The sequence below is a fragment of the Sinocyclocheilus rhinocerous genome, unplaced genomic scaffold, assembly GCF_001515625.1.
Source record: "Sinocyclocheilus rhinocerous isolate Xijiao unplaced genomic scaffold, SAMN03320098_v1.1 scaffold1545, whole genome shotgun sequence".
NCBI classification, from domain to species: domain Eukaryota; kingdom Metazoa; phylum Chordata; class Actinopteri; order Cypriniformes; family Cyprinidae; genus Sinocyclocheilus; species Sinocyclocheilus rhinocerous.
Genome location: NW_015626380.1, coordinates 41,061 through 52,294, shown reverse-complemented (window position 1 = coordinate 52,294; position 11,234 = coordinate 41,061). Strand labels below are relative to the sequence as shown.

Below are 11,234 nucleotides of genomic sequence, written 5' to 3'. Positions count from 1 at the left end.
CTTTACTTAATATCCTAATGATTTTTAGCATAAAAGAAAAATCTATAATTTTGACCCATACAATGTATTTTTGGCTATTGCTACAAATATACCCCAGCGACTTAAGACTGGTTTTGTGGTTCAGGGTCACATATAACAAATACTTACATGCATGCACAGTTTTGAGGCAGGTTTAATCACCTTTTTGGTAACTTCATGACTTAACTGACAACATAACTATGACATTCCATTCTTGTAGTTTCTTTTGCGCTTTAACAGGAAATAATATAGACTTCAGTGCACGCCACAGCATTTGTGCATGCAGTTGAAGAGCATGTGCTGCGAGCACAGTATAATGGCTGACAGGACAGGAAAATTAGATTTTACTGCCATATGGCCTCACAACATCTCATCTGACCGCAGTTCACTGTTGTTCTACTGAAGTCACCTGTACCTTTTCCGTGCTCGTTTGACTAGCGCTTGGCGCTGAGGCAAAGTTGGAGTGCGCCTCTGAAAAGTCTCCCGTTTGATGTGGCCGTAAAGACGTTCTGCGTCTAAATAAATGCAATTATTGTCAAGAAAACAGAGTGGGGTGGCCAAACCTAGCTCCACACCTGTGTTAATTGCGTTAAATATTTTTATGCGTTAAACTGAAAAAATGAATGCGTTAATTTTGACAGCACTACTGTAAAAACAAACAAACAAGCAAATACTGTGTTGTGTAATTGTAATTGCATAATCCTGTTTGAGACTACTGTTCTTACTTAATATACTGTACAACCTCTCTTTCTCTCAGATGCCGAAGGGTTCTGATGACTCCTGGGCTCAGAAAATGTATAACACTCATTTGAAGACGTGTGCACTTTTTGAAAAACCACGGATGTCCAATAAAGCTTTCATTATTCAGCACTTTGCAGATAAGGTACACACACACACAGCTCACACTCAGGCTGGTTCAGCATTTCTGATCAACTGTGATATACACAGTGCGTGTCATTTCATATACCAGTGTCTAAACAAAGACGAATTGTATTTCCGTTCTCTAAAACCTAATGAGCTGCCTCATACATACTGCATCTAAACAGTGCATAATCATTTCAACATATTAACAGATTGACAGCATTCACACTGCTTGCGTAAGCCATGTGTCACTGTGTTCCAGTGCTGACACGCTGAACTCAGCAGGAAACATTGACAATGCACTTTAAACCTATTTATCAACACACTCTTTTTTGTAATATAGACTTTTATAAAGCATTATACGATTATGGAGCAATTTACTCATGTGTTGTCAAGATTCATGCACAGTAACAGGCAGACAAATGCTTCCTGTTCAGTAAATCTGACTGAATCCATGCAATTTACCTGGAGATTAATTACCATTTGGATGTACATGTTATCCACTTCATATAAAATAGATCACAATATTTAATTTTGTAAAAACTGCAAAAGCTCTGTCAGATGGGCCACAGATGTATTATATGTGAAACAGACCTAGCATTTTAAGACATTGTAAAGACACTTCTGTCATAAAAGATGTTCTAAACAATAAATACTATTAATAGATATGAAATAGTTCTAAGAAACGTATTAGAGTATCATTTTGTTAGCTTAGCAACATGCTAACACAAGACTCTAGAGTCGAGTCTCCTGTGTGTGCTATTTGTATGACACAGAGTTGCTGCATAAGTTCTCACATGAGCTCATGACGGCTACAGATCTGTTTTTAGAAACGGTGTTCAATATCTGTGAGGAAGCACTTATGGAGAAGGGGGTGGGGTAATAAGACCCATTTAGAGTGTGTGATGGACATTCAGTAAACACACATAGTTGAATCAGGGTTTGAGCATTAGTAGGTGCTTTCTCAAACATTCTCGGGGTTAAATCAGGCACCACTTTAGTCTCTAATAAGCATTGCTAATATAAATGCAATTCTAAATCATATAAATTTAATAGGTTACATAATATAACATGCGATTTATGCCCAGTGGAAAACAGGGAGGTTAATGGAGCTCTTAGTTATGATTTAGTACAATAGAAATACAAGAACTAATTGATCTCAGATGTTTCTTCTGAAATAAAAATGAGACAGGTTACAAAAGTAAAATGAATGAATGAATGAATATATAATCTTGGTAACACTTTACAATAAAATTCAATTGGTTAAGATTAGTTTATCAGGTACAATATCATGATTTTCAATAAACATTTTTTGCAGCATTTAAGTCGGCATGAAATTTAAGTTGAGATTATCGGTTACACTTTACTTGAAGGGGTGTGCATAAGACTGACATGACACCTTCATAATCATGACATGACACCTACATAATCATGACATGACACATGTCATGAATATGAAGGTTTTTTTATGCATGTTTATGACAACTGTCATTAAGTGTCATTCACTCAGTTATGTAATTTTTAATGCAAAGATGACATTGTTTGAGATGTCTTTGTTATGGGCTATGGTTAGGGGTAAGGGTAGGGGTAGGGTTAGGTTAGGGTTAGGTCAAATAATGTCATATTTGCATTAAAAATGACATAACTGAGCGAATGACACTTAAATGACAGTTGTCATAAACATGCATAAAACCTCCTTCATATTCATGACATGTGTCATGTCATGATTATGAAAGTGTCATGTCAGTCTTATGCACACCCCTTCAAGTAAAGTGTTACCAGATTATCTTTTTTACATATAATGGCATATGTTTAAAATATATAATGATGTGCACAAATTAATCATTTATAAATACACTACAATATTCCATTAAAAATAAGAATATTGTGGTGATTTAATAATGTTAATGTTTAATTCATGTTTATACTTGAAATGTAAAATTGTATTAATGTATGTAGAAGTTAACATTAACCTAGGTTAACAAATGGTGTAAACTGCAGTCAGGATTTCTTTTTTATTTCATGTCAGCTATTGTGTTGACTAACTAAATGGTATCTCAAAAATACTAAAATAACAATATGTATAAAACCTTATTGTAAAGTTTTACTAAAACTTTATAATATAAAAACTTCAAAATTCAAGAAGAATGGAGAAGGTTATTTATTTTATTTTTATTTTTTTTTGCTTTTCATGTAATTTCACTGCTGACTTGGGGGGAAAATACTATACGGATGCTTGTTCATGGACTTTCTTTCTTATAGGATAACCTCACGTGTCTGTCTGTGTCTGTCAGGTGGAGTATCAGTGTGATGGTTTTCTGGAGAAGAATAAGGACACAGTGAATGAGGAGCAGATACATGTTCTTAAGGCCAGTAAGGTGAGTGAATATCTGTCAGTCTGATGTCACCATTGGTTAACTTTCACAGAAAGATAATGCCCTCAACACCTTGAATAAGGCAGGCTAAACTGGCACAAAACAAAACTAGAAGGTACAAAACCATTCCCATTATACTTGATGATGCTGTGTGCACTGGAAGTGGCCAATGCAGTGCAATTTAGTTGACTGGTATCCTGTTACTACTGTATGTTTTTCGCATTGTGTAGCTACTGCAGCCAGTACTTCTTTTTATTACAAATATAATGTGTAAACTGAATCTATAAGCTTATGAACAAGGGCTGCAATGATAAGGTGGAAAATTCACAGGAAGGGTCAAATTGTCTTTGTAATGTAACCGTTTATAAACCCTGACATCGGGAGGTTTTAGTGAAGTATTGCCTGTATAGTGAGACAAAACCAACCTACAGTGTTAGCTGTAGCCAGGGTGTTTTCGTCCAAGATTTTTGTCCTTAAATGAGACTTAAAGTCTGAGAAGGTCAATGGAAGGGAGCCGTCTGCTGGTCAGGGAGCATTAGTGCAGTCCATTGCCACAGTTACAACATATGTACACAGCTGAGCTCAGGGATTCATAGTTGTTCATATTTCTAGTTGTTTGGATTCGTACATATCCTTGTCTTAGTTCACTACAATCTTGAGTCGCAGTATCTACAGGTCAGATCTGTTTTGAAGCTCTAACACAGAGCATTAGCATGACTCAGCAGCTCTGACTGCTCTTTAATGAGGCAGGTTCAGACAGAACGCCACTGCATACCTGCTCGTGTTATGAAGTCAATTCTCATTCTGTCAGCTGTGCCTTCAGGGTTATGGGTGTGTTCTGTTGATTTTTTCAGGAAAGTATTCAAACATATTTGGTAATCGAGACATAGGCAAGGGAGGAAGACATACGCTGAAAGATACGCCTCCATAGATCAGAGTTTCCCAACCTTTAACAACTTAAGGCCCACATAATGTGTTGCATTGAAGATATCAGATCGTAGTTCCATAGCATTTTGATAGAAACCATGGTACTAAATAATTTCAGTACTTATTTCCCATGGTATTTACTTGGTACTCCAAGGTATATGCAAGAATACCATTGTGCTACGTTTTTTGTTAGTGAATAGGTCACAAGAGCTTCTGTGATTTTATTTAACTGACTGAAAAAAAAAATGCAGGGGTTTCCACAGTCAAAACAATAAGGACATATTGTTTTCTAGTTCGATTTTGTAGTTAAATCTATAGATTTTTCTAGTTCTGCTTAGCTCAGACATATTTTAAAATGAAATATCTGAAAAATGGCTTTAAAAATAAATAAAGTAAAATAAAAATGAAACCTCTAGTAATAATAAAAATAGCCCATATATACAGTGGGTACGGAAAGTATTCAGACCCCCTTAAATTTTTCACTCTTTGTTATATTGCAGCCATTTGCTAAAATCATTTAAGTTAATTTTTTTCCCTCATTAATGTACACACAGCACCCCATATTGACAGAAAAACACAGAATTGTTGACATTTTTGCAGATTTATTAAAAGAGAAAAACTGAAATATCACATGGTCCTAAGTATTCAGACCCTTTGCTCAGTATTTAGTAGAAGCATCCTTTTGATCTAATACAGCCATGAGTCTTTTTGGGAAAGATGCAACAAGTTTTTCACACCTGGATTTGGGGATCCTCTGCCATTCCTCCTTGCAGATCCTCTCCAGTTCTGTCAGGTTGGATGGTAAACGTTGGTGGACAGCCATTTTTAGGTCTCTCCAGAGATGCTCAATTGGGTTTAAGTCAGGGCTCTGGCTGGGCCATTCAAGAACAGTCACAGAGTTGTTGTGAAGCCACTCCTTCGTTATTTTAGCTGTGTGCTTAGGGTCATTGTCTTGTTGGAAGGTAAACCTTCGGCCCAGTCTGAGGTCTTGAGCACTCTGGAGAAGGTTTTCGTCCAGGATATCCCTGTACTTGGCTGCATTCATCTTTCCCTCGATTGCAACCAGTCGTCCTGTCCCTGCAGCTGAAAAACACCCCCACAGCATGATGCTGCCACCACCATGCTTCACTGTTGGGACTGTATTGGACAGGTGATGAGCAGTGCCTGGTTTTCTCCACACATACCGCTTAGAATTAAGGCCAAAAAGTTCTATCTTGGTCTCATCAGACCAGAGAATCTTATTTCTCACCATCTTGGAGTCCTTCAGGTGTTTTTTAGCAAACTCCATGCGGGTTTTCATGTGTCTTGCACTGAGGAGAGGCTTCTGTCGGGCCACTCTGCCATAAAGCCCCGACTGGTGGAGGGCTGCAGTGATGGTTGACTTTCTACAACTTTCTCCCATCTCCCGACTGCATCTCTGGAGCTCAGCCACAGTGATCTTTGGGTTCTTCTTTACCTCTCTCACCAAGGCTCTTCTCCCCCGATAGCTCAGTTTGGCCGGATGGCCAGCTCTAGGAAGGGTTCTGGTCGTCCCAAATGTCTTCCATTTAAGGATTATGGAGGCTACTGTGCTCTTAGGAACCTTAAGTGCAGCAGAATTTTTTTTGTAACCTTGGCCAGATCTGTGTCTTGCCACAATTCTGTCTCTGAGCTCTTCAGGCAGTTCCTTTGACCTCATGATTCTCATTTGCTCTGACATGCACTGTGAGCTGTAAGGTCTTATATAGACAGGTGTGTGGCTTTCCTAATCAAGTCCAATCAGTATAATCAAACACAGTTGGACTCAAATGAAGGTGTAGAACCATCTCAGGGATGATCAGAAGAAATGGACAGCACCTGAGTTCAATATATGAGTGTCACAGCAAAGGGGGTGAATACTTAGGACCATGTGATATTTCTGTTTTTCTTTTTTAATAAATCTGCAAAGATGTCAACAATTCTGTGTTTTTCTGTCAATATGGGGTGCTGTGTGTACATTAATGAGGAAAAAAAATTAACTTAAATGATTTTAGCAAATGGCTGCAATATAACAAAGAGTGAAAAATGTAAGGGGGTCTGAATACTTTCCGTACCCACTGTAAATACAAAGACATGGAAATTAATTAACTGAAATTATCAGGATGGATAATTTAATATTTACTGTAATACTTACATTCACTAAAATGATTCAGAAAATGTAAGTGAACTTTAAGTGCATTTTGGTTCTTTGTAAAATCATTTTCTTCTGTATTTGGGAGTTTCTGAATGCTCTCTAATGTTTTGTCTCCTCAGCGTGAGGCAGTAAATGCGTGTGGTAAGAGCAAACACATGCTGTACTAATCCAAACTGCCTGGGAATAATAATAATGCCTCAAACTGAGTCAAGTCAAGAATTATTTAAAAAGATATTAACAATTAATACCAGTAATAGGCCTTATCCAGATCAGTCTGTTAGTGGTTAATCCAAATCCTTCACTTCACTTGTTCCACAGGTCAGCTGGTTTTACCATATTAATTTTGCTTCACATTCATATCATTGATCATTACATCTATTCATATCATCATGTGTGTGTTTGCTTACCATCTATCATGTGCATATTTATATGTTCTTATGAATTAGAAGTAAAGCCAGACACCAGCTAAAAATCTTTAAAAAATTCTGAAGCTTTTCAATGTTTCTTCATCATTCATTGTGTCTTTATCATTTCAGTTAATTTATTCATCAAGACGAAATTTTACATTAGCCTGACAAAATCTGGAAAAGTTCTGTTTTCGCAAGTGAGTCCAAACCTAATAGAATAACATTCTTTCTTACATGGATCACGAAAGGGGACATTTAGAATAATATTCTGCATTTGTTTCTATATAGTTACAATGAATAAGACTAGAGCTTTTCAAGCTTCACTCTAAGGCTTTGTCCACATAAATTCAGATACATTTGAAAACACTTTTGGCCTTTCACCCGCACTGAAATGGCATTTTTGTCCAGCAAAAAACTGACCTTTATTAAGATGCTCCCCAAGTGGATATATTTGAAAACACGGTTTTCACATTGGACTGTGAAAACAGAGTTATATGAAAACAATGACACATGTTTAGTCATGTAACTCATACAGTATTGAAGGGTCTGAATACTTAGGACCATGTGATATTTCAGTTTTTTTTTTTTAATAAATCTGCAAAAATGTCAACAATTCTGTGTTTTTCTGTCAATATGGGGTGCTGTGTGTACATTAATGAGGAAAAAAAAATAACTTAAATGATTTTAGCAAATGGCTGCAATATAACAAAGAGTGAAAAATTTAAGGGGGTCTGAATACTTTCCGTACCCACTGCATCTATGGTTGTAATGGCATTGTGCCTGCTGTTAACTTAAAAAAGGTCATATGATGCTTTTTTAATGTTTTCCTTTTCTTTTAGTGTGTAATGTATCTCTTTGTGCATATATAAGATCTGCAGAGTTATAAAGCTCTTAGTCTCCCAGAAAAGGGATCTATTCTAACAGAGAACACTTCTGCCTAAAATGCATTGTTCGCAATCCAGGTACTACTTCTGCAAATGTCTACATCACAGTTTGACATATTAGTGTAATACCCACTCAAAGGCATAGGCAAAGAAAGAAAATGAGGCTTCAGTGAATTGTAGGATAGTAGTGCGTTCGATTGATTTGCTTGATCATCTGTATTTTCAGTTACATTTCTAACACACGCTTGAGGTGTTTGGCCAATCACAACACACTGGGTCAGCTGACCAATCAGAGCACTCTGGGAAACAGAAATCAATGACGGCGTTTTTTTGTTTAATGTTTTTTTGAACATTAAAGCATGTCAGCCCATTCTAGTAAACTGAATAAACAAAATAATGACCTTTTAAAATAGCATCATACCTCTTTAATAGTGTTGCTTAAGATAAATGTCACTTTGTACAGCCTTCGTATAACATTCCTGCAAAGATGATGGATATTTACGCACAATTGCTGGCTGCTGCAAAAGAGGATGACAGTTGTGTTTTAGAACATACATGGGATGTTGATTTTGAGTACGACCAGTGAGTGGTGGGATATTTTGCAAATAAAATGGTCATGCAGAACCAGAAAAATAGTCTGTTTTGTTAGTATCATCTCAGTGAGCTGTTATCATGTTTTGTGAGCGGTTTAAAAGAAATATGCCATTTTTAAATATATTTGGATTAATGTGGACATAACCTAAGAGGAATTCCGTTTAGACGGTTAAGTCTCAGGTTAGGAATTTGGAAAACAAGCTAAATCTACTTTATCCAATAACATCCAACATAAAATATGGTTCAGAGCTGGTGTCTGAGCTGCTTTGCTCTTCAGCTAGTACATTATATACATCTGTCTGATGTATCTGTATTTTCTGCATTTGTTAATTCTGTTTCTATTTCCTCATCATTGTGCCATGTTTTATATGTGTTGTTTGTGAACATGACAACCTGTACCCCTGCAGAAGGTAAAATTTAGCATATAAATGCTGTCTCTTTAGCTCTCTCTCTCTTCCTCTAATATCACTGCTGTCCTGCTATAGAAAAATTAAGATTGGATGCATGTTGAATTGGATGTGTGTGCGTATGAGAGGTGTGTGTGTGTGTGTGTGTGCCAGCATGTTCAGTCTGTTGCTTTCTGCTGTGCAGGACACAATCTCAGCACTGCATTGACTCCATAGGAAAATAAATCCCGCTTCAGCTCTAGAGCCTTCAAACACCATCCAAACAAACTCAACCACCCCAACAGCATGAAACATCTGTTTGCCGTTTAAATGTTTTGACATCAGCTGGACTATTTGTCCTTTTAGTACTTATTTTATACTCTTAAAGGGACAGTTCACAAAGAAATGAAGATTCTATCATTATTATTCTGCATTGTTATCTCATGCCACCCTGGAAGAAATTTTTTTACATTTTTAAAGTTAAATGGTACACTTTGAGAGCAAAATTAAGAGCTCGTAGAGCTTCATTATTATTATTATTATTATTATTATTACAATTAAGGCAGTAATATATTACTATTGTAATTCAATTGAACTGTAAAATAAATGTAAATGAAAAATGAATATTTCTTGCAAGATTTAAACCCTTAGGCTTCTATTTTGGTGGAAAACTGCAGTTTCTGTGAAAACAGGTTTACAAATGCATCTCAACAAATCTAGTAAGTTAATTATTTTACTTTACAGTAGTAAAATTAGAGTACTTATGTCTTTCTTTCTTCACTTTCAAGAGTTAAACCCTCAGTATTTTATTTTTGGAAAAATGCTGTTCCCCTTCTATTGAACTCGCGCTGTGTCCTCTAGCGGACACGATGGGGACTGCCGCCAGCAGGACCGGTGTCTGAAGCACGTGTGAAACAACTCCAATCCCACTGGCCCATGTAGCCCATGACGTCACAGGCGGGCTATCCGGAAGTATAAGAGCGCGCCTGCCGAATACGTCACGAACTTTTGTTGTCTTCAGGAGCCGTTTGTTTGACAGTGAGTGTGAAGGCATTATGGAAAAAACCAAGGCAAGGAGTGTTTTAACAAGTTTGAGAGGGGTATGAACTTTTCAAAAGCTTCCGCTGCAAGCTCGAGTGCTTGGCAGGATCCCGACACTCTTCCTCTTGGGTCATCTGATTCCACGGATAGCACTACATTGGGCTCATCTGGCGAGAGTTAGGATGTGGATGTGATTGGCGATGACAATGAAAGTGTGAGCACTGAATCCTCCCAACCTAGCTCCAGTCCCACATACGGGGAAATGCTGGAGGTAATGGCGTGCGCTGCTAAGAGGCTTTATTTAGTCTAGTTACGTGAAAGGCAGAAGCTTTCCCGTGGCAGACTGGACAAGCACTTTCTGGCCGGTCATGACTTCCCCTCCCCCCGGAGTCTCTCCTTTCTTCCTGACCTCCACACTGAGTTAGTGAGATCGTGGGACAGGCCATATTCGGCTCTGCTGCACCTTTTTCAGCATGCGGATTATGCTAATGTTGAGGGTGTGGCTGAGCCACGGATATGCGAAGATGCCCCCTGTAGAGGAGGCGCTCTCGAGCTATCTCTCCCAGGGTGAGTCGTCTTCTTTAAAGACTCCTGCTCTGCCATCTAGACCACTTCAGACCACCTCGCGTCTGAATAGCAAGGGCTTATGTGGTAGCAGGTCAAGCTGCTGGAGCCTTGCACACAGTGGCTGTGATCCAAGCTTACCAAGATGACTTGCTTAGAGATCTAGATGAGGGCAAGGGTTTATCCCCTGAGGCAGTCGAGTAACTGTGCCGCACCACAGACTTGGCTCTTCACACCACTAAACAGACTGCTGCTGCCATTGGGCTTGCGATGGCAGCAATGGTGGCTACGGAGAGGCATTTGTGGTTAAATCTTGTAGACATCGGGAGAAAGGAGAAGGCCTTTCTTCTTGATGCTCCTCTTTCGCCTTCCAGGCTTTTTGGTACTTCCGTTGAGGCAGTGGTCGAGAAGTTCAGGGAGGGGAAGATGCAGTCCACTGCCTTCAGGAAGATCCTTCCCCGCCGTCCCAAGTCTTCCCCTAAAACCTCTGAGGAGGCTGGTCCGTCTTGATCTGAGGATCATAGATCAGAAGAGTAGAGTGGCCACTAGCACCCCTCCTCCCGCTAGGAGTCAGGCACAGAGGCTGGCAAGCACTAAGAGGAGGAGAGCGGATCTCAGGAAGGTATTGGATGAGAAGCATGCCTGTTCTAAACCGTGCTGTGATTCTAACACTTCTTGATGCTCCCCACCCCCCCCACCCCCCCTTGAGTGTTTTTAGACCACTGCTTACATCGGGCTCCAATACTGGACTAATGATATTCTTATGTGTTTCCCTTGCTGGCGAACTATTGACTGAAGGTCTGGTCTCTCCCTTGTGAAGTGGGCTTTTTTTCATGTATTCTCAGTGATTGGCCTGCCCACTTCCCAACCCCCCACCCCCCTTTCGGGGTTTTTCAAGTAGGCAGCCCAATGAGTCCTTTTTTAGCCATAGGATTTTGAGTCGATGGTCTACTTCCCTTTACACCTTAAGCTTAGTCAGGTAGTAGGGGTGGGCTGCCCCCCCCCTTCCTACGGGGTTTTTAAGT

General features: G+C 38.9%; 1 protein-coding gene across 1 annotated transcript in view; it reads left to right on the top strand.

Annotated features, from left to right (window-relative positions):
• LOC107712751 (unconventional myosin-Va-like) overlaps window positions 1–11,234 on the top strand; it is a 102,269-nt gene that overhangs the window by 54,194 nt on the left and 36,841 nt on the right. Inside the window, exons 13-15 of the mRNA XM_016518093.1 lie at window positions 776–901; window positions 3,174–3,257; window positions 3,367–3,369. Coding sequence (XP_016373579.1) covers window positions 776–901; window positions 3,174–3,257; window positions 3,367–3,369 — 213 coding nt within the window. The remainder of the gene's footprint in view (window positions 1–775; window positions 902–3,173; window positions 3,258–3,366; window positions 3,370–11,234) is intronic.